Here is a 25,182-nt window from a genome sequence, read left to right on the forward strand (position 1 = left end):
CCACTATCTTTTTTTTTTTAAATTGTGACATTTCCTCTTTCCTGTACAATTGCCAGTGTTCTGAGATTTTGCTCACTCTTGCTACAGCAGACCTGCCAACCTTGGAAAATTATTTTTAGTGCCACACAGCATGTGTTTTGGCCTTGTGCTTAGTTCACATGCTTTCGCACTACAGTGCACATAACATCACTGTCAATGTGACAGTGTTAGCCAGATGGCTAATTTCCAACTGTTGTCCCTTGGCCAGAACTTAAGTTAGCCATTACTCAGTCAAAAGTTTGAGTACACTTGCTTAAACCATTGTCGTTTCATGATATATTGCAATTTGTGTGCTTACACCAGCTCAGTGGCCTTGTGGTTTGAGTGTCCGCCCTGAGACTGGGAGGTTGTGAGTTCGATCCCCGGCCGAGTCATACCAAAGACTATAAAAATGGGACCCATTTGCCTGCCTGCTTGGCACTCAGCATCAAAGCGTTGGAATTGGGGGGTTAGATCACCATATGATTCCCGAGCTCGGTGCTGCTGCCGCTCACCGCTCCCCCAGGGGATGGGTCAAATGCGGAGAACAAATTTCGCACACTCAAGTGTGTGACAATCAGTGGGACTTTACCTTTACTTTACACAAGCGGATAACCATAAGTGAAATGCAAGTAAACGTATGTTGTGATGTCAATTCTGAATAAAGTAGTTAAGTTAGTAGTAGTTAATAGTTAACACAATTGGAGAACATAGAAAAAATACTATATTGATCATAGTTTCACTGTTATCCATCTAACCATAGCAAAAAAATCTGTTGCTCATTCTGATCTCTTGAGACTAACTAGAGCCTCCTCATTTTTTAATCATTCTGTGCTCATTTATTTCTTGCTCCTAAAGCTGTGTTCACACCGAGATATTTATTTTTCTCTCTGTCGCTTGATTCAACCCTATGGAATCACTCTGTCGCTCTGTTTAAATCGCTCGTCAACAGGCACAATAATTGACGGACATCTGGGGGCTATAACGTTACGCAATGTCATGATATTTGTCCACTACGAGCCACTGTAGTTGTTTACAAGCTAAGCCTATCAGCGTGCTCCTAACGTGAGCTAGTACAGACTTCATTTCGGCTATGTTCACACAGCAAACATTAGTGCTTGAATCTGACTTGTTGCTCACATCTGATTTTTTGTGTGGCTGTTCACACAGACTTTTTAAAAGTGGCCCATATCAGACTCCAGTGTGAACAGGTCGCGGACCTGAAGTGACCCGCATGTGCAGCACACTGCTGTTCTACATAAACCCAGAAGAAGACAGCAGTAAACATGGCGGTAGCTGACGATGTTGTTTCATCTGTTGTTTACGGTTCAATTTACAAGTTATTGTGCAGTGGAAGACAGGGAATATAGGTGCAGATGATAGCGAGGAAGAGAGCTTTTAGATTTTTTTTTAATAATGGCTTTCTGTGGAGCAATAGCTGCTACTTCTTGCTAATACTTATGAGGTCTAAAACCTCACTGTTCCTCCACTGATTACCTCCCTCGCAGCTGTCCTCCATGTTTGTAATCACAATCTGGTCCTCCCTCCTCCCGCCAGTGCAGAATAGTGACGAATGTCGCTCTGGAATGACGTAAAAGTCACATTGAAGCATTAAGTCAGATATGGGCAAGATGTCTGTTCACACCGGAGTCATATTCCAAAACATCAGATTCGAATCTGATGTTTTTCCACATTTGAAAGTAGCCCAGGTCGTCTTTAAAAAAGTAACTTTCAATGTGACTTGTACTGTTCACACAGTCATAAAAAAGACTGACCTGAGTCACTTAGGTGGGAAAAGATTAGATTCAAGCACTAAGGCTGGCTGTGTGAACGTAGCCTTCATGTCAGCTGTCAATGCGGTTTGTTGCCACACAATAACCAGCGGTTTGTTCCAAGCCAGTGTGATATTTGACACACTCTCACACGGCAGCCAATCAGCGTTGAACAGGGAGCGACTGATGCCAGCGTAATTTAGCTCGAGCTGGGATATTTCATCCCGGGCGGAGAGCGTATTTTCGATGCCAGCGAAAAACTTTAATAGGTCGGTGTGAACGCAGCTTTAGGGTCCCTTAGGAGCAATAATCTTTTTAGTTTAGGGGTTAGGATCGATTTTTTTAATGACTTGGCTCTCTCAGACAGCTTCTTTGACATGTTTTTCAAAGTGAAAACCAAGTTGTCAGGTGACGTAAGGATCCCACGCGAGAACGACCCACCCCCCTCTCAAAAGACCCAAATCGAAAATGGAATAATTTCTCTAGTTTTATTTTACAAGTATGAAATAATTTAGCTTACTACAATAATGATGTCTACTTTCTAGTGATGCGCGGGTCAGGTTTTTTTAAGGCCCGCCCCAACCCAACCCGTCATCGGAGCCAGCCCGCCCCGCCCGCCCCGTTAAAATATCTGAAAATTCCGAACCCAGCCCAACCCAGCAGCCCGCAACGGCCAATTTAATGTAATATGTCTCCGGACGCAGGAGGAGCACAGCAGAGCTTCCAAGGTGTGCAAAGCAGCTAATAACTCTGTCTCTCTCCCCCCTCTCTCTCTCTCACACAGACACACACACACACACAGACACTCACATGCTGCCCTGCGCGACAACAGTTGTAGCCTAGGCCTGCTCTGGATGAGTTGCGCTGCTGCTTTCATGTCGGTCTTTCTTCAATTAATCCATGGTCTTCAGATAGCGCGACCGACTACGCTTCCCCAAAGTGCGGATGGCGTGACCGCGCAGTGTTTCAAATGGAGGTAGCAGGTATAGAGGTAGGCACTAGGCAGGCTACAGAAACAGTTCTTATTCTTCCCCATTTCTTTTAATTACCTCATGCGCTCTCAATTGTTGCAGTAGTAGGCTAAACGTAGTAGTGCAGCAGGTGCGCACACGGCTTGCAGATACGGCCAGACTCGCTGTCTGATTTCTTTTAATTACCTCATGCGCACTCAATTGTTCACAGCCTACTCACGTTGCAGTAAAGTTGACAAATAGATCACAGTCGAGTCCACAACAGAAAATCTGCGGTGGCATTATATGGACACTTCAAATAATAATTACAGCGAATAATCCTTCCAAAGTGTTTGTTTTGAGAGCACATAGGCTACCTCATTGAAGCGTTTCTTTACTCCATGTAGGCTATAGAGAGTGCAGCAGGAGTCTGTCTGATTGTGTGTACCTACATGCGAGAGAGAGTTAACGTCTTTAAGGTTAATTACTCTGCGTGTTTCATTGCTCTAAATTATTTAATAATGTTGCTTTGTCACGTTCTGAGCCTGCCCCGCCCGCACCCGCGATATTTTCATAATTTGCCAACCCAGCCCGCCTGCGGGGCGCCCAGCCCGCGGGACCCGGCGGGTTCTGGGTGACCCGCGCATCACTACCGGGCGGGCATCAAACAGCACAAGGAGGCACAGATCACCGGAAATGTCCATATCTGTGCAGATAAGCATGCAAAAGATTACTTGGATTAATGTTAATGCAAAGGCCTATGTAATTTAATTGGCTTTTCATAACTCTCATTCTAGAATATCGCTATTCACAATGTCCCATCCACGGTTCATGGCTCATTCCTGGCGGCATGACGGCAGCGCCTTTCTCCCCGGCTGGGAAGCAGCATAGTGAGCCAGCCAGGGACTGTAAGCTGGATTTACATTATATAGAGAGCCAAAGTGAACGTCACTTCCTGCCTTTCTCTCTGTACCAGCATCTGAAAAAATATGAATGGAGTGAACGGCGAGAGACGATACTTTTTTGATCCTGTTTGAATTGTGCCACGGGGTACAAATGTAATTTTGTGTCAATTTAAAAGATAACCATGCAAGTCAAGAAAGTCGCAGTTTGTGGTAAAACTGTGCCACTAGAGCCGTTTTCCCACATGCGTACCGGAAAATTACCTGTAAGTCAATATCGGACATTTCCCTTCACACCTCTCCTCTGGCATGTGGGAATCTATCAGCGAAATTGCCTGTATGGGGGGGGGGGAGGGGGGGGAGGCACTGCAGAGCGGGTGGGGAGTGACGTGTCGGCAAAACTCTGAATGGTGAAATAAGTTTGCTTGTTTATCCGTTCACCTGCGTAGCGTTGAAGCACTTTTTACAGACTGGCTTCATTTGATGTGTCCGGGCTTGCCTTGGCTGTCGGCAACGTTGCTTAGTCCCTGTCGGACTGTGACTGAAGGAGGAGGACGGACTGTGGCCAGAGAGCGAGCAGAGAGGAGAGGGGAAAATCAGCACAGCACACACATGAAGCTGACATAGGCTACTGCTCTTATTATCACAAGATCATTTCGCCAGTTTGCTTTAATGTGCGCTAATGATTAGATTATGCCCGCTGGAACATTAAGCAACATGTGTACACCTCGCCCATGAGAGTGTCGCGCAGAATATGAAGATAGACTAAACCGGGGACAGATCATGACTGATGATTATGTACCTCTGCGCTGCTGCGTGAGACTAGAGCCGTCTGGAAGCGAGAGAGACCAGGAGGGAATTTATTTTGGGAAGATGCTCTGAACAATTTTGACGACGTGGAATGGAAGCGTCATTTTCGCATGTCCCGGTATTACGTGCTGAGTCTGGTCCGACCCGCACGCAAGATCACCCGGTGGCGAAAACCACTGGAAGCGCGTTTGCGACTGGCAATAGTCCTTTGGTGGTACGCAACACCAGGGGAATATCGAACAATCAGCTGTGTATTTGGTGTTGGACTGTCTACTGTGTGCATTGCAACCTGGTCCACGAAGTCACAGCCCACTGATAGCGGAAAATGCCTTCGGAAATCAGCAAGCTGACATACTGCTCTTATTAGGCTATCACAAGATCATTTCGCCAGTTTGCTTTAATGTGCGCAAATGATTAGATTATGCCCGCTGGAACATTAAGCAACGTGTGTAGGCTACTCCTCGCCCATGATTGAAGGACCGCTGTCGCGGAAAATGACCTGAACCGTTTCCACTTGCGTCCCCTTAAGACCATACCGCTCTTGTGACTGGCACGAAACTGGTGAAATGTCGGGGACGACGGGGTCGCGCTTATACCGGCACGGCGCCTTTCTCACATGCAGGCATTAGACCACGTACCGGTCATTTTTCGGTACAAAGCGCATGTGGGAAAAGGGCTTAGAAGTTATAAATCAGAAAGACTATGCACAACCAGTCGCATAAGTGACATCTCTCCTGCCAGTCCACGTTGTTGATGGTGTGACGTATTGTGAGACACGAGAGATGTAGTTGATTGACAAAACTAAACCTTACGTTTCAGTTTCAGAACAAACTGCGACTTTCTTGACTTGCAAAGTTATCTTTTAAATTGACAAATGTACATGTGTACCCCGTGGCAGAATTCAAACGGGATCAAAAAAGTATTGTCTCTCACCATTCACCCCCATTCATATTTTTCCAGATGCTCGTACCGAGAGAAAGGCAGGAAGTGACGTTCACTTTGGCTCTCTATAATGTGCCCGGCAGTAAGTACATCATGATACAGAAGTTAGATACACACTTACAATGCCAGACTTCAAGCTGTCTATCACCGTGGAAGTAAAGAGATTGTATAACAACAATGAGCCAATCACATTCCCCTGCATCCACATTTAATCCAACAAGTTAATAATAATCGTGTAATTTGGAGTAGATTTTTTTTTTAAGTTGCTTGTACTGTATATCCAGTGTGAGATGCAGATGTTTTCTTACTTGGGTCCAGCATGGGCTGTTGTCCTCAGACTGGGCAGAAGAGGTGTGAGGAGTTGGAGTGGATGGCAGTGGAGGTGTCCATTGGCTGGACAGAGGGGGAGGCAGATGCATCACTTGGTTGGCCCTGGAAGCAGACACAAGAGACAAGATAGCAGACAAGTGTGTTACCATACAATGACGCAGTGTAATGTTATGTGTGGTTGTATGCAGTCATAATGCCTTATTATAAATGGTTTTAACTTGACAACAAAAACATTCTAAATTGAACCCCAGCTCACTTCCTGTTGCATTAAAAAAATCATTAAAGTGGAGGACTGGCCATTCTGTGAAAACCGTCTATAGTAGTGTTGTGAGAGGTTACATGCTGCCACTCCGACGTGCTGCCACTCCGACGTTCTGCCACTCCGAAATATCGGCACTCAGAAAGGGATCATGTCTATGTTCCCCGGGTTCTATATTCCCCGTTTTTCACGCCAAACCTAACCTCCCCCCATGCCTAAACCTAACCTCCCCCAGACCCTAACCCAAAACCTAACCTCTCCCACCCCCACGCCTAAACCTAAGGTCGGCATTGCGGCTTCTAAGGTGAACGACCGCCAGTCCGAATAATGGAAGTTAACGTTCGGAGTGGCAGGGCTTCGGAAAGGCAGTCAGTAGCCGTTGTGAGATAATGCGCCTTTGTCAATAGTGGTCATCAAACTTCTGTTGGTCATCCATGTGAACATGAAATGAAACACACCACACAACAGCTCTACCTGTATCTGCTGGGCGATGTTGAGACGAGAGGCAGGTTGAAGGTCCCCAGCCTGACTGTTCTCCGTTCCTCTGTGGTCCACTCTCAACTAGCATCACACAGCGTAGCATAAGGAAATTGGGGGAGTAGAGTGTTCAAAACGCTCTCCTACCCGTCTCCGACGTCCAATCGCGGATCCAAAGATATAATAATATTTCATGAAGTTTTACTTCCCAGGTGCACTGGATAGATACTAGATAGATCAGTTTTATTTCTGTCATGCACCATATTTGTGGTGCCTAGCCTGTATGTCCTTACAAGACACAAATCATTCAAGTTCAACACTTGATTTGATGATTTGATCAATGTGCTGCCGTATCCGTGTGACTGCAATGTTGTATGTTTGCTCAGACGCGTGCACCATGATAGTGAGATCAAACACCCTGCTGTAAATTCAGCACAGGCTGTGGAAAGACTGCTTTTTAAAGGTTGTTTCATGCAGGAATATCATTTTAACTGCCGCCTAAACTACTGGCTTCCATAGGGATATTATTATATATTTGGATCTGTGATTGGACGTCGGAGACTGGTAGCAGAGAGTTTTGAACACTTGACTCCCCAATTTCCTTATGCTATGCTGTGTGACGCGAGTTCAGAGTGGATCACAGAGGAACAGAGAACAGCGGAACATATGTGGCTAGACACACTGTAGCTGTTGGCAAAGATATGCAAAGGCATGACTTACATACAGGTTTCTCTGACATTTCTATAAAAGCGTCTCAGTCACTCTCTCATACAGTGAATTATGAATCATTCAAGCAAGTTTGTACTCAGAAGTCTAATAGATTTTACCTGAAGCATAGAGGCAGAGGGAGACAGATGAAATCCAGGTGGGGGAAAGCTGTGGATGGATTTCAGGGAGGACACTGCAGCAGCAGGTGGGAAACATCTTACAGGCTCCCAGTTATTTCCTGGTCTATAGAGTACAAACATCCTTGTCCTCAATCAATTTAATCAACCAAAATCTCATACTGTTTCATCATACTGCTTTCTTAGCTAACTTAACAAGAATACATTTACACATTAATACACAGCAATGTGTGCTGCTGAAGCTACCCACTACATTCTCATTTTGCATACAAACACTTTGATAGACACTGAGCTAATGAGCACATGTTGAGAAGTAAATCAGAAGACACAACTAAGTTGTGCTATCCATTACCCTGCACCAAATAAATTGAGTTTGGCCCAGAATCTCCATTTCTGCAAGCCATGCATTGTGAAGAGAACTCCTAGCTAGCAAGCTAACTAGTAACAACACACTTTAAACTAAATTAAGTCTAAACTCATTCAAATTAGCCGGACATGGTCCGAAAGTTAACTGGCAGGCTGTGGTACATCAGCCCAGTGTGTCCTGTACCTATAATCACGTTAGTAATGTAGGCTAACAGTAACAACAGCTGGGGAGTTGCAATCGTAGCCCATAACATTAGCGTTAGCTCAATGCTAACGTTAATGCTAACGCCATTAGCGTCACTTTGCGCGACTTAAAAACACAGATTTGGCTGGTCTAACCTCATTTGTTACTAGTAGTGGACTTACCTTTCCTGCTTACTTTAGTTGAATATACTGCTAATCCCATGAGACCATCCGATGAGAGCCAAAAAGTGAACATCTTCATGGCTTAACCCGCGCAGGAACTTCAAACTCAGGCCAGCTTCTTCTTCTTCTAGTAGTGTTTTATGGCGGTTGGCAAACAACTTATGGTGCATTACCGCCACCTTCTGAAATGGAGTGTGGATCAGAACGGACTTCTAAAACACTATCCTGACTATATTCTTCTATTTCGTCCAGTTTCCTCTAAAAAAAAATATATATCCCTATACCCCACATTCCCTGAATTCAACTGCAATATTTATTTTAACTCCAGCTTGATTCGATTGCTCTCCAATCTGTTCTTGAGGATCTGTCTTTCCTGTTGGTAGTACAGACAATCAATCAGATTTTGATTTATGATTAGACCTCTGACTTCTTTTTTGTTATTAATTTTACTTATATTTGTGTTTGATCAAAATGTTGTAATTGCTCAGTCTTGATTTTGATATGACCAGAAATGACTAAATGTCAGACTTTATTATTATTATTATTGTTATTATTATTATTATTATTATTATTATTATTATTATTATTATTATTATTATTATACTAATAATAATAATAATAATAATAGTAATCACAATAATAGCAATCATAACAATAATAATAACAATAATAATAACAATAACAATAATTATGTCAGTTGTTTCGGAGACTTCGCATCAACACCAGGGGCCGGCCAGCTCCCAGGGCACATTCTGGGCCTTCTGAGTCCATCACATGACATCCCTGAGTCCATCCATGACATCACAATGCTGCCCTGTGACATCATGACAGATGTGATGCCCCTGCCGACGATGTATGACATCAAGTAGAATGAGCTCTTCTTAACTATGCCACGAACACCACGCCCCATGCAGAGTGATTCAGGAGACGAAGCCAATAGCAGTCCGGAACAGGACGGGATAATTAGAAGTACTCAGAGATTATTAGACCGTGTCCTGGCAGACACACCCGTGTCAACGCAAGCTTCAAGACCTGAGCCAGGCCCTTGAGAGAGACAGCTGATGGTGGGAACTGGTCCCCCACGGCTGCCTTTAAAACCTCTACAACATCAGTAGTAGTATGTGGTTACTAAAATCCTTGAAGGTATAACATTACCAGAGCCTGCTTTATAAAAAACTGGTATGATAACCCCTTATGCCATGGCCAGGAACACTGTATACACATTGCACATTTTAATTTATCTTTACTATAGCTACTGCACACTATAAATAAGTATACGTTGCCCTCAACGTACTTACACAGCGGGGAAAGGTATAGTATTATATGCTATTTATAGGTTTCAAAACAAATGAGAGTGGTCCCTTAAAGGATTACAGTATCCCCAATGAAATATAATTAAAATTATAGCTGCAGCGATGGGTTGTGGCCGGGCACGACCCATTGCTGACTGGATGCTTGGTGGTGGTTGTTATGTCTGATAACGTTATGTTACGGCCTGGTTGGCCTTGTTAACTTAGGTACATGTTACTGTGCCTTTAAGAGTTACTGCACCCGATGTACGGCATTGTTGTAAAAGCGTGGGTTTACGGCAGGGAAGTAAAGAGCATGAAACGAGCAACATGGTGTGATTATTTAGCCTATTTAGCGAGGATGGCTGACTTGATTTTGCCGCCGCCGCCACCTTTTTTACCCGTCCCCAGTGACCCAGCTGTTCCCTGGGATCGATGGCAGAGGTCGTTTGAGGATTATTTGCTGGCTTTGGGGCACTCGGATTTGGAAGAGGATAGGAAGTGCGCGCTCCTCCGCCACTGCCTCGGCCAGGAGGGACAGCGGATCTTCGCGACACTCACGTTAACGGATGGCTCGTATGCTACAGCTACCGCGGCCCTAAAGTCTCACTTCAGCACGGGAAGGAGCCGACGCATGCACCGCTTTGAGTTTCGTCAGAGGGCTCAGAAGCCGGGTGAGATGGTTGCGCACTTTGTGTCTGCCTTGCGCGAGCTGGCTAGGCTTTGTGACTTTGGGGTTTTAGAGAATGGACTTATAGTGGACCAACTGATAGAGAAAACGTCCTGTAACCAGCTGAGAGAGAGGCTGTTACTGGAGCCAGACTCCATGACACTGGCGGATGCGTTAGTGATTGGGAAGCAGTTGGAAACGGCTCTATCGGAGGTGCGCAAGTTGGGCCGCGCTGTGCACGAGCCTGTGACGTCATTCGCCCCGTCAGTTCAGACTGTGGCTCAGGAGACGGCGGGGACCGCTGCTGCAGACGTGGTGAGTGACAGTTGGGATGTACAGAGAGTGGACAGAGGCCCTAGAGAGGGCGGGCCCAAGTGCTGTAATAACTGTGGCTCCTCTAGACATGCAACCAGAGATCAGTCATGCCCTGCTGTGGGCAAGCGCTGTCGTAACTGCAACATGATGAATCATTTTGCACGCTGCTGTCGCTCCCCTCCTGCCCACTCAGATACAGCTGTTGTTCCAATCAACACAATACAGAGCCCACAGACCTCACTCAAGCATTGCACATGTCGTGTGGGTGAAGCAAGCGTACCGCTCCTGGTGGACACGGGGGCAAAAGTGTCAATACTGAACAAATGCACGTATGATTGACTCTTCAAACACGTGCCTTTGGAAGCAGCAGGTAACGCTCTGTCGGGTTATGGCCACTCCCCCATCTCCACTTTGGGTGTGGCCCGCCTTCCTGTCAGATATGACCAACAATGTGCCCCTGACACCAAGTTCTACATCACACAGAGGGGAGCCAACATCATGGGTCTTGATCTGTTCCTCGCCCTGGGCTTTACTATGACTGATGCGAGGGGCCTGCATGTCCTGCAGGTCGCCATGTCCTGGCCCGACCGTTTCCCACATCTGTTTAAAGGGCTGGGCTGCATGTCTGGATTTGTTCACCGGCCTACTGTTGACCTGTCTGTCCGCCCCGTTATCCAGCCTCTGCTGTGCATTCCCCTCGCCCTCCGTGATGCAGTGGAGGCGGAGCTACGCTGCCTGGTGGAGGGGGATGTCATTGAACCAATCAACGCATCACCGTGGGTGTCCAACTTGGTGATAGCCAAGAAACGGGGGGGCGGGCTGCGCCTCTGTGTCGACCTGACGGATGTAAACAAAGCCATCATCCCGGATAAGTACCCTCTACCCACGGCCGAGGAGCTTACTAGTCATTTCCACGGCTCCATTGTCTTCAGTAAGATGGATTTACGTCACGGCTACCTGCAGACTCGCCTGGCACCTGCCAGCATGAGCCTCACAGCGTTTGTCACGCACGTGGGGGTTTTCAGATATAAACGCATGGCGTTTGGACTGTCATCGGCCCCAAGTTGCTTTCAGAAGATGTCACTCATCCTGGCCGGAATCCAGGGGGTCTCCATCTACCTGGACGACGTAGTGGTACACGCACCCTCCACCGCGCTGCACGATGCTCGCCTGGAGCAGGTTTTTCAACGTTTTGAACAGCAGGGGGTCACACTTAATGCTGAAAAGTGCGTGTTTGGAGTTGCGGAGGTCGAGTTCCTCGGCTTCAGGCTCTCCAAGGACGGTATTGCCCCGATCATGTCCCACACTGAAGCCATTCTGTCCCTGCCCGCAGTCGCCATCCCATCTCTCCTCTTTCCTGGGGATGGCCACCTACTATCTGCGGTTCATACCACACTACTCTGACTCAACTGCCCCCCTGCGCCAGCTGCTCAGAAAGGATGCTGTGTGGGAGTGGACCCCTGCCTGCCATGAGGCCGTGCATGCCATCAAGCAGCAGCTTACGTCCCCACCCACATTGACGCATTTCAGTCTGAGCGTGCCCACCTTGGTCACCTGTGATGCTTCTGGGGTGGCGCTTGGTGCGGTGCTCTCCCAGGTCCAGGAGGGGGTGGAACGCCCTGTAGCTTTCGCCTCACGGGCACTCTCTCCGGCGGAGCAGAAGTACTCTGTGGGGGAGAGGGAGGCCCTGGCCTGTCTGTGGGCGTGCGAACGCTGGCACGTCTACCTGTACGGCAGGGCTTTCACCATCCGCACGGACCATCAGGCGCTGACGGCACTGCTGGAACCCGGGGCTTGGGGCACAGGCCCATCAGACTGCTGAGGTGGGCTGATAGGCTGAATCAGTACAACTTCAGCCTTAAGTTTGTGCCGGGGCGTGCTAATACAGCGGCTGACCTCCTATCCAGAGCGGTCTCCGTGACGAAGGAGACGGGTGGGGTGACACCCGATTTGGAGGACGACGAAGACTGGGTCAACATTCTGCATGGGCCCCTCAGCACGGTAGTCACCCTGGCAGAGCTGCAGCAGGCCTCAGCTGAAGACGAGACTCTCAGAACCCTCTGGGCTTATGTCCAAGATGGCTGGCCTGCCACGGTGGACGACAATCTGCTTCCCTACCACCGGGTCCGTGATGAGCTCTCCTGCTGGGGGGCTGTGTGCCTCGCTCACGGCCACCGCACCATTGTACCGGAGACTCTGAGGGCCGGAATACTGCACATGGCGCACGAGGGGCATCTGGGGGTGGTCAAGGTGAAGCAACGTTGCAGAGATACAGTGTGGTGGCCCCATATAGACTCTGACATAGAGGAGCTGGTGCGTAACTGCGCCTGCTGCCTTCTGAGCGGGAAGACAGGCCAGCCGGCTACAGCACCCCTCACTTCAATCCCTTGGCCATCTGCACCATGGGAACATATCCAGGTTGACCTCTGTGGGGAGCTCCATGGGGCGCCCGCACATGCGCGCTACCTGCTGGTGGTGCATGACCTGAATTTGAAGTGGCCGGAGGCTGTCGAACTGAGCTCCATCACCACACACACAGTCATCGACCGCCTCACCAACCTGTTTGGGCGATGGGGCCTACCCAGTGTCATCACAACGGACAATGGGCCCCAATTTGCATCAGCAGAGTTATCAGAGTTCCTGGCACTGCGGTCCATCAGACACATCAGGACAGCAGTGTATCACCCGGAGAGTAATGGGGGGGTGGAAAGACTAAATAAAACCCTCAAAAATGGAATCCGAGCCTGCCTGGAGGAAGGGAAAACCTTCAGTGCCACACTCAACCAAACTCTCCTGACCATCCGGGCATCCAAGCACTCCACCACGGGGATGTCACCTGCACTGCTCATGATCGGGCGCGAGCTAAAGCAACCACTGGACTGTTTGAGAGCTGAGCCAGCTCCTGCACAAGAGAGGCCAGGGCTCCAGAAAGTCAGAGCCCGGGTCCAAGGTTCACAGGCCCAGATGAAAAGGAGGTTTGATGCCTCTCGCAGAGTACAGACCCCCACACTGTCTGCAGGGGACTGGGTCAGGATTAAACATCCCCACCGCCAGAACAAGCTGAAGTCATTCTGGTCTGAACCCCTCCAGGTGACTCAGCAGCTGGGTCCGGCCACGTACAGACTGGACAACGGGAGCCGCTGGCACGCAAACCGCCTGCACAGAGTCGCAGCTCCAACAGCACCTGCACCACCCCTGTCTGCAGCGACGGCGCTCGGCTGGCAGCCCAGACCAGGAGCAAATCGGGTGGGGGGTAACCTACCGCCACAGCCAGAGGCTGTTCCCCAGCCTGCGCGCCCTCAGAGAGTGAGGGTCCCGCCCGCCTGGCATGGAGACTATGTGACTGGGTGATAAGGGACACAGGGTTGTGGACTGAATGTTATGTTCTTTAAAAGGGGGGTGGGGGGAGAAAATGTTGTCTGATAACGTTATGTTACGGCCTGGTTGGCCTTGTTAACTTAGGTACATGTTACTGTGCCTTTAAGAGTTACTGCACCCGATGTACGGCATTGTTGTAAAAGCGTGGGTTTACGGCAGGGAAGTAAAGAGCATGAAATAAGCAACATGGTGTGATTATTTAGCCTCTACCTAAACATAATAGTGGTGTTTTATGGGACTGGATGCTTGCATGTAAAAACACACATTGCTTCCACTTATATAGGGTGAGCCAGGAAGGACACACTGCTTCCACTTATATAGGGTGAGCCAGGAAGGATTTATGACATCACAATTGCTCGAGTGACATCACTGATGGCATCACAATTGCTCGAGTGACTGATGACATCACAAATACAACCTAATTACCCTAGGTAATTAGGGTAATTAAGATGCTGTTTAGGCAGTGCATTTTGATGCACTGTGGGCTCAATTTTTGACCAATCGAAAAGCTGTTTGATACTTTTGTGTAGGACAGTCTAACGATGCAGATGCTGACGTTTCGTGTCGTTTGAAGAAAAAATGTGGGTTAAAAGGGCGGAGCGCTACTTTGTTCAGAATACCTTTTTTATGATTATTATTATATATTATTAAGTAGCCCAGACAGCACACACCAACACCAAGTAGCCCAAATAGCAGCAACTTATGTTTGAATGTAAATCTGACTATAGTATATATTCATAATATATGTATAGATTGGCGGTGGGGGAAGACCCACGGACATCTGTGAAAGAACGGATGACAGCTCGGAAAGACGGCACGCAACAGTGTTAGGGCTGGCACCCTGAGGCACTGCGCAAGCTAGCTATAAGTACAAGACCAAGTGCAAAGAGCAGCTACAGCAACGCAAAGCACCTGATACTACCCAGAGAGTTATCTCTGGGTTTATTAGTACTGCTTGTTAGTTGGCGGAGGACCGGGGTCAGGAGTTAAACCACAGTGCCCTGGACCTCGTTGCTCAACCTGCTCAGAGCACAAGAAGAGGGGGTGCAAGATGGGTGTGGCTGACTAGAGCTCACAGTTGGAGCCCTTCTACAGGCGAAGATTAATCTTCGCAGCCCCACTCAGGCGAGGCGTACAGGCTGGGGGGGCGAAACGCTGGTGACCCTGAGATACCTGCTGAGGATGTAGAAGGGTTTCCAACGGTGTGAGTGCTCTGGCCACACTCTCACCAAGGAATACCGCCGTGGGGGCGGCATGTCGTAGCTCCTGCGGTTTCTGCTTGTGGCAAGGCATCTTTGATGTGAAGTGAACGTCGGGGGTGCTTTGCTGCGGGCGGGGTCCGTGGGGGCCGCAGTGTGTTGTCCTGCGGTTTACTTCACCCATAGAAATGAGGTGTTATGTCAAGTTTCAAGTCGTTTCATCCATTTTTGGTTGAATGGCGGCCATTTCATTTTGGCACGACTGTGTATGTTCCAGCGCCCGCAATCTTGAAACGAGAAAAGCGATTGGCACCAAACAACACAAATCTACTCATATGGGACCCATATACAACATATTAAAAGATTGGAGTGCTACCATGTTCAGAGAACGTTTTGCTAACATTGGACTCAGCGGCATAAGGGCTGTCAGGCCCCCAGGGCAGAGGTTGATCAAAGGAACTTTTTTTCCTGAAGGACTTGGGGAGTTTATTGTTTCATAATCATGTTTAGACACCAAAGACTTGTAATATACACATGAGCGTACCATCCCTCAGTAGAGTGACAGGCATGTGGGGTCAAAGTTCCAAGGTCACCGTGTGCACGTCCCACATTACCCAATGGAAAATATGGTCCCTGCACACCGGGAGGAAACCATGTGATTGATGTGGCTGAAGATTACCCTCAATAGACTTGTAGAAAAGGGTCCATAATGGCCCACCGTTAGGCCTGTTCTTGGGGCAGTCGATGCTCGCGAACCGGCGCGCCAACGACGTAATGACGATGACACCGCCCGGACATCATCAATGATGATGTCAGAGGTCACCTGTGAGGTCATCGGCGACGTCAGGCGGTCTAGGCTGACTGTGATGGCAGACGGGACTTTACGGGGTCACCGATGATGTCATAGCATAGAGTTCACCTGTGAGGTCATCGGCGATGTCAGACATAACATATATATACAAGGTGTTCTGTGACGCTGTATCCGGTATACTTACTTCTTATATACTTCTTTTCTACTTCATAATGTCTACCCTTACCACGACCAAATCCGAACCCGAGCTGAACCCTGGCTGTCTTACAACCAGCCAGGCCCTGGTGACCGACTGCCTACAACCAGCCAGGTCACGAGTGGTATTCCTTCAACCGCGTCCGAGGACCGACATCTCTGTGGTTCTGATCGACCACTGCCCGTGAGCCCTCAACTTCGATCCAGCACACTTCACGAGGCAAGCCCACAAGCTTCGCTACAAGACTAGATGCACAAAATGAGAGCCAATCAGGGTTGCTCACAAGGTCAGGAAAGAGCTAATTTGCCATAGCATTGCAACGGATGGATAGAATGACTAAATTTTTTGCACGTGTGTTCAGGGGGAGGTCCTGAACTAGTGTAGAGAATGAATATCGCTTCATTCCGTTAAGCCATGCCAAGATGAGAGCCAATCAGGGTCGCTCAGAAGGCCGGGGAACAGCTAATTTGTGATAACATTGCAGCGGATGGATAGAATGACAAAATTTTTTGCACGTGTGTTCAGCCGGAGGTCCTGAACTAGTGTAGCGAATATCGCCTCATTCCGTTAAGCCATGCCAAGATGAGAGCCAATCAGGGTCGCTCAGAAGGCTGGGGAACAGCTAATTTGCCATAACATTGCAGCGGATGGAGAGTATGACTAAATTTTTTGCACGTGTGTTCAGCTGGAGGTCTTGAACTAGTGTAGCGAATATCGCCTCATTCCGTTAAGCCATGCCAAGATGAGAGCCAATCAGGGTCGCTCAGAAGGCCGGGGAACAGCTAATTTGCCATAACATTGCAGCGGATGGATAGAATGACTAAATTTTTTGCACGTGTGTTCAGCCGGAGGTCCTGAACTGGTGTAGCGAATATCGCTTCATTCCGTTAAGCCATGCCAAGATGAGAGCCAATCAGGGTCGCTCAGAAGGCCGGGGAACAGCTAATTTGCCATAACATTGCAGCGGATGGAGAGTATGACTAAATTTTTTGCATGTGTGTTCAGCCGGAGGTCCTGAACTAGTGTAGCGAATATCGCCTCATTCCGTTAAGCCATGCCAAGATGAGAGCCAATCAGGGTCGCTCAGAAGGCCGGGGAACAGCTAATTTGCCATAACATTGCAGCGGATGGATAGAATGACTAAAATTTTTGCACGTGTGTTCAGCCGGAGGTCCTGAACTGGTGTAGCGAATATCGCTTCATTCCGTTAAGCCATGCCAAGATGAGAGCCAATCAGGGTCGCTCAGAAGGCCGGGGAACAGCTAATTTGCCATAGCATTGCAACGGATGGATAGAATGACTAAATTCTTTGCACGTGTGTTCAGCCGGAGGTCCTGAACTACAATGATAACCTTAAATGGAAGTGGGCGAGGCCAAGGGGCGTCACCCCCCACCCTTCTGAGATCAATTTAGATAGTAAGTAGCCCTGGTGGCATGTGGGCGGGCTGTGTGTGGGCTAGAAGGCTGACACTTGGTGGTCGTAGAGTAGCAGGGGGTGCCACAAACATACCAAAAGATCAGCCTTCTAGCCCTCACCTCTCTTGAGAAACAGCTGTGTTCACCCTGCGTGTACACCGCGCATGCTTTATCATGTAATATGTAAAAGCTTATATCTCAAAAACGACTCAGGCTAGCAGGCAGTTCCACCTGTGCCTCCCGCCTCCCAAGACCAGAGGCAGGCGTGCGTCCCGGCCTCAGGGTTAGCACCCCGGAGGGCGCCACCCACTTCACCGGTGCCCGCACCCCGGCTCAACATTTCACCCGTGCCTCGCACCTCCCATGACCGGGGTCAGGTCAGCACGGCAGCTCCAGAGCCAACGACGTAATGATGATGACACCGCCGTGACATCAGCGATGATGATGTCAGAGTTCACTTGTGAGGTCATCAGCGATGGCAGACGGTCTAGGCTGACTGTGATGGCAGACGTGACTTTATGAGGTCACCGATGATGTCATACCTCCCCGGACGTTGTGACATCACCAACGGTGTCATACCCCGAATGTGGGGGGGTATAAAAAGGTGTTGTTCTGTTATGATATGCTTCTTGGTCCTATTCCCCTTTCTGCAATCTGTAAGCTCTATACGTGGCTTCTGCCTTGCTCCTATCTGCCTGATATTTCATTAAAGCCTGAAAAGACATCTCTGTGGTTCTAATCGACCACTGCCCGTGAGCCCTTACCTAAGATCCGGCAACTTCACACTTCACACAAGGCAAGCACATAAACTTCCTTACAAACTGGTCCTTCGAGCCGGCGTGCGTACCGGCCTCAGGGTTAGCACCCCGGAGGGCGCCACCCACTTTACCGGTGCCCGCACCCCGGCTCAACATTTCACCCGTGCCTCGCACCTCCCACGACCAGGGTCAGGTCAGCACGGCAGCCCCAGAGCCAATGACCCAAACTACGCAACCCCCGGTTCCACTGCCCAGACAAGGGCAACGGCCATTGCCAATGCCACCAACACCCGCACCCAGGACACGTCCACCAACAAAGGTCGCCGACCCTGAGCATGCAATAGAGTGCAACGGGCACGGCTCCGCCGAGCCCGCCACTGGGATACACCACACTCAGGTAGGCATGGCGAACGTTGGGACCAACAGCACGGGGCACAGTCAGCCGGCCGGCGTCAACCATTCCCACAAGATAGCCGGACACGACAGCTGGGACCCCCCCAGAGGGCGGGACCAGCCATCACGATTACCTATTCCCGGAATTCACCTCCTGGCCCTGCCCGGGCTCATGGAGACAACTCCAGCTAAGGCCTCTAGGGATGCCAAGAAGTCCGAGCAGAGGAAGCCAAGAACGGGCCCCAAGCCTGTTCCCCCAGAAAGAAGCGGCCACCCGGCTCCCCCTGACGGATCAAGCCACCCTGCTCCCCCAGGGGGAACCGGGGGGGGGGGGGGGGGGGACTACACTGGGAAACCTCCATGGGGAAACCGTCATGCCCTCCGTAAGGTCTGCAAAGTGGTGACCCAACATGGGGACCAGAGGCTGGACACATACGCCATAATGGACGACCGCTCAGAGTGGACCGTGCTCCTACACCCAGCAGCACAGCAGCTGGCCCTTACAGGCCAGCCAGAGGACATGCCTTTGCGGACGGTGAGGCAGGAGCCCCAGATGCTTCACAGGGCGGCCGTCTCCCTCATCGTCTCGCCGGCAATTTGCCCAGAGCAGACCTATCGCACGCAGAGAGCCTTTACAACACAACTTAAAATCAACTAAATATCAATGTCTAATGATATTAGAATTTAACATTGTGTGGACGTTAATGTTAAAACGTTTAACAAACGTTGGATTTTGGTTACTTAACAACACAACATAAAATCAACATAATCTCAACATCTCATGATGTTTGGATTTTACGTCATATTGACATTAACATTGGGATGTTTAGAAGACGTTGGATTTTAGTTATTTTATAACACAACTTAAAATCGACTAAATATCAACGTCCGATGATGTTAGAATTTAACGTTGTGTGGACGTTAATATTGCAATGTTTAACAGACGTAGGATTGTGGTTACTTAAAAACATATTTTAAAACCAACAAAATATAAACGTCTAATGATGTTGGGATTTTACGTTATATTGACGTTAATACTGGGACGTTTAGAAGACGTTGGATTTTAGTTTATTTAAAACACAACTTAAAATCAACTATATATCAACGTCTAATGATGTTAGAATTTAACGTTATGTGGACGTTAATGTTAAAACATTTAACAAACGTTGGATTTTGGTTACTTAACAACACAGCTTAAAATCAACATAATCTCAACGTCTAATGATGTTTGGATTTTACGTTATATTGACATTAATATTGGGATGTTTAGAAGACGTTGGATTTTAGTTACTTTATAACACAACTTAAAATCGACTAAATATCAACGTCTGATGATGTTAGAATTTAACGTTGTGTGGACGGTAATATTACTACGTTTAACAGACGTTGGATTTCAGTTACTTTATAACACAACTTAAAATCGACTAAATATCAACGTCTGATGATGTTAGAATTTAACGTTGTGTGGATGTTAATATTGCAATGTTTAACAAACGTAGGATTTTGGTTACTTAAAAACATATCTTAAAACCAACAAAATATGAACGTCCAATGATGTTGGGATTTTACGTTATATTGACGTTAATACTGGGACGTTTAGAAGACGTTGTATTTTAGTTTCTTTAAAACACAACTTAAAATCAACTAAATATCAACGTCTAATGATGTTAGAATTTAACGTTATGTGGACGTTAATGTTAAAATGTTTAACAAACGTTGGATTTTGGTTACTTAAAAACACAACTTAAAATCAACATAATCTCAACGTCTAATGATGTTTGGATTTTACGTTATATTGACATTAATATTGGGATGTTTAGAAGACGTTGGATTTTAGTTACTTCATAACACAACTTAAAATCGACTAAATATCAACGTCTGATGATGTTCTAATTTAACGTTGTGTGGACGGTAATATTACAACGTTTAACAGACGTTGGATTTTTGGTTACTTAAAATCACAACTTAAAACCATCAGAATTTCAACGTCTAATGATGTTGGGATTTTATGTTATATTGACGTTAATATTGGGATGTTTAGAAGACGTTGGATTTTAGTTTCTTTAAAACACAACTTAAAATCGACTAAATATCAACGTCTGATGATGTTCGAATTTAACGTTGTGTGGATGTTAATATTAAAATGTTTAACAGACGTTGGATTTTGGTTAATTAAAAACACAACTTAAAACCAACAAAATATCAACGTCTAATGATGTTGGGATTTTACGTTATATTGACGTTAATATTGGAACGTTTAGAAGACGTTGGATTTTAGTTTCTTTATAACACAACTTAAAATCGACTAAATGTCAACGTCTGATGATGTTAGAATTTAACGTTGTGTGGACAGTAACATTACAACGTTTACCAGACGTTGGATTTTGGTTACTTAAAAACACAACGTAAAACCAACATAATATAAACGTCTAATGATGTTGGGTTTTTACGTTATATTGATGTTAATATTGGAACGTTTAAAGACGTAGGATTTCAGTTTCTTTAAAACACAACTTAAAATCGACTAAATATCCACGTCTGATGATGTTAGAATTTAACGTTGTGGGGACATTAATATTACAACGTTTAACAGACGTTAGATTTTTGTTATTTAAAAACACAACTTAAAACCAACATAATATCAACGTCTAATGATGTTGGGATTTTACGTTATATTGACGTTAATATTGGGATGTTTAGAAAACGTTGGATTTTAGTTACTTTATAACACAACTTAAAATCAACATAATCTCAATGTCTAATGATGTTGGAATTTTACGTTATAATGACGTTAATATTGGGATGTTTAGAAGACGTTGGATTTTAGTTACTTTATAACATAACTAAAAATCGACTAAATATCCACGTCTGATGATGTTAGAATTTAACGTTGTGGGGACGTTAATATTACAACGTTTAACAGACGTTAGATTTTTGTTATTTAAAAACACAACTTAAAACCAACATATTATCAACGTCTAATGATGTTGGGATTTTACGTTATAATGACGTTAATATTGGGATGTTTAGAAGACGTTGAATTTTAGTTACTTTATAACATAACTTAAAATCGACTAAATATCAACGTCTGATGATGTTAGAATTTGACGTTGTGTGGATGTTAATATTACAACGTTTAACAGACGTTGGATTTTGGTTATTTAAAAACACAACTTGAAACCAACATAATATCAACGTCTAATGATGTTGGGATTTTACGTTATATTGACGTTAATATTGGGATGTTTAGAAGACGTTGGATTTTAGTTACTTTATAACACAACTTAAAATCAACATAATCTCAACGTCTAATGATGTTGGGATTTTACGTTATAATGACGTTAATATTGGGATGTTTAGAAGACGTTGGATTTTAGTTACTTTATAACACAACTTAAAATCGACTAAATATCAACGTCTGATGATGTTAGAATTTAACGTTGTGTGGATGTTAATATTACAACGTTTACCAGACGTTGGATTTTGGTTATTTAAAAACACAACTTAAAACCAACATAATATCAACGTCAGATGTCGTCAGTATTAACCGTCAACCTGACGTTGACATTAGACGTTGGACTGACATTGGATTATGGTCACGGACGTCACGACCTCCATCCAACCAAAGATCAACGTCTAATGACGTTGTGTGCCAGCTGGGGAGCGTGTTTGACAGAGAAGATTAGGTACGGGGGAGGGAGGTACGAGCGTTCGGTGGATCGATAGCTCATCTCTGTCGCCTGCCAGAGAGCATGATGGGAATGGGGTGACTGTAGAGAAGTGTAACAGGATGTTGTTTTTGTTGGTTTACTCTGGCATTTGTCATCACATTCCTATCCTGTTGTCGAGAAATGTACTGTACAATATTTGGAAAAGATGCCTGCGGTAGCGATATGAAATATAAAATACTCAAATATTCAGCGGCTTTTACCAGACTTAATGGTTTGGGAAGATTTTGCCAACACTGGTAAATCTCTTGCAACTTTTGGGACGTACTGTATGTAAACACGATCAGTTATTTTCATCTGGTTGTACCTCGGCCCGGATATTTTTATATTCAACTGCTGTTTTTTGGAGAATATTTCAGCTCTTTCCATCTGCGTAGCTCTCCACTGAGTGTACACTATTTATTTAGCACAATCTGTTTTCCCCATGAACTAGACTGAACAGGTGGATGCAGTTGAAAAAGCTCGCAAACATTTTCATGTTGAATATTGAAAATTGAGAATCTGTGTAAATAAAGCGCCAAAATGAAAGTTTTTAGTCGTCCATACAGCTGCTGCCTGTTTGTGACGTCGGGAGCTATCTTTACTGATATCAGTTCAAAACCGTTTCCAAGGCTGTTTTAACTAGAATTTTTTTGACCATGTTATTATAGCAAACCTTTAGACAACTATGACTTGGATTGGGCAAAATGACTGGAAATATTGATTAGGAAATGGCATGGAACTTATATTTTTCTCCAACAACGCTGATGACTTTGTCTCCCTGTTTGTTCTCTCTTCCTTTTCCCCAGTTTGGCCGGACGGAAGTGATCGATAACACGCTGAACCCCGACTTTGTGAGGAAGTTTGTCCTCGATTTCTTCTTTGAAGAGAAGCAGAACCTTCGCTTTGATGCGTAAGTGGGAACATCTCCGCCTTTTGCCTTCACAGCACATCTCTTCCCTTTATCATACCAAGCAATGACTTCAATCAAGCTTCTGCTCATCCTGTCCTGCTGACGCACGCCCACGACAGTAGATTTAGCTCCCTGTGGGATATTCCAGTCAAAGATGATTACAATGAAGAAAAACTAAAAAAGTCTGGATGATGCTCGTCGCTCATCAAAATGTTTGAGGGGAAAGTCAGCGGGACCAATCAGTATGTTGGACATTTGGATCGTCTGTTGGTTCAGTTGAACCCGCAAAATTCCATAAACACAGTTTACTTTTCAAAGCTGATTACCATTTTGTCTGGATGATTCCCATCAAAATGTTTGACGGAAACTCAACACCACCAATCAGTAGACTATGTTTGTTTAAGTGAGTACGTTTGTTTTTTCCTATTTTGATTTTTCACCTCCCGCTTTGGATGTGCACGAGTGCTCTCCTATTGATGTTAGAGTTGTGTTGTTTCGCCTTTTATTTTACGTTGGCAATGTTAAAAGTGGAAACTAAAGCACATTAAAGCTGAAATGGATCCGTTTTAACATTTTAGATTGCTGGGTGTCCGTCCGGGTATGTGCAGCGGTAGATTCCCTGCATACTATACCAACACAAGGGTCGCAGGTTCGAGCCCCTGTGCTACCTCTGGCTTGATTGGGCATCCGTACAGCCACAATTGGCCGTGTCTGCAGGGGGCGGGACTTCTGCTGTCACAACAGAGCGGCACTTTGAGTTTGTACCCATACAGATTATTAGCCATAATGATCCTACTATTATAATAAGTGACTAATATAACTCCGGTGAGCCCGTGGAGAGGGGCGGGACCTCGAGGGGCAAACCAATGAGGCACGGTACGGTACGAATGAGTGCTGCCAGTTCAGCGGGCGAGCCAGCGAGGGCCGCTAGAAAGGAGCGCGTGTGCTATATTTCTATTTAGTATAAAGTGGATTTAAACAAACAGAACACTGGCATTCACAGATCAATACTCTTCTTATTTATTGTGGGTTCAGCTAGAGAGCTCTTCATCATAAGACAAGACTATTGATGTGTGAGTGCCGCTGTTTGTTTTGATCCTCGTCACACAACAACAACCGTGCAGCCGATACCGCGTTGGAGATTTGGAGCTGTGCGCGCTGCTACTTTTGACTACCAAGTGGATTTAGCATGAGCTATCAGATTGTGAAATGAAATTAATATATTCCCGCAGAAGCAATCAATCCAACTCATTTCAGCTTCATTGTTAAGGAATAAAGCAGGGTTTTAATTAGATGGGAAGAAAATCCAATCAGTCACTATTATTATTATATGACACGATTATATTGCGAAGTATCACCGATGTCACTCGCAGTGCTGTATGGGCTGAGTCACTTCATTTGAGCTTATCTTTATATATTTTCTGAATCTGTTACCGGTTGGTTCAGTTCTCTTTATTGATATCAGGACTGTTTGAAATGTCCATGGAGAGAATGAAGAAGGATCATCTTGTTCAGCTCTGTTGCTTCTTGTTGCGAACTTCAAGAAGAAGAACTTCAAATAAAAGTACAGCAGTGTTTCTCTGTTCTTTCCCTGGCTGCTGATCCATCTCAAGCCAGCCGCCTCTCCAGTCTCACTGTGAAGACAGGATGGGAAAAAGGAGCAGGACTTAGGTTGTTTTTCCACCACCTACCTTCTCTTCTCAGAGGGATCGATGGAGGGGGGGGGGGGGGGGGGGGGGGTACAGAGGAGACACCCAGCAGGGGGGCATCTGAAGCTAGGGGGCTTGAACGCCCGTCTCATCCCTCCTGTGGATCAGAGCCGCTGTCCGCCCCCTCGCCTCGCCTTGCCTCGCCTCGCCGTGCTCAATAGCCGCTGCCTAAAACAGTCCACTCCGACTCACAGTAAGCAACACTCGGCGTGGGAATCGATAACCAATCCCAGCTCTCCTCCGATAACAAGATGCTGCCTGGAGTTTTGAATTGGTACCAGTTTGTATTGTCCATTGTGGACGGGTAAACAAAAGGAGGCTATATTATGACAACCAGAGTAATATAACCACCAATATAAACAAACATTGATTCTATTTTCAGAAAAATGAA

General features: G+C 46.3%; 1 protein-coding gene across 1 annotated transcript in view; it reads left to right on the forward strand.

The window, feature by feature from the left end:
• Nucleotides 1–25,182, forward strand: part of LOC310798474 (copine-9-like) — a gene marked incomplete at both ends in the record, with an annotated part of 140,918 nt that overhangs the window by 32,909 nt on the left and 82,827 nt on the right. The window contains one exon of the mRNA XM_083661015.1: nucleotides 22,979–23,082. Coding sequence (XP_083517141.1) covers nucleotides 22,979–23,082 — 104 coding nt within the window. The remainder of the gene's footprint in view (nucleotides 1–22,978; nucleotides 23,083–25,182) is intronic.

This window comes from Poromitra crassiceps (assembly GCF_964638095.1).
Source record: "Poromitra crassiceps genome assembly, chromosome: 25".
Classification (NCBI taxonomy): Eukaryota; Metazoa; Chordata; class Actinopteri; order Beryciformes; family Melamphaidae; genus Poromitra; species Poromitra crassiceps.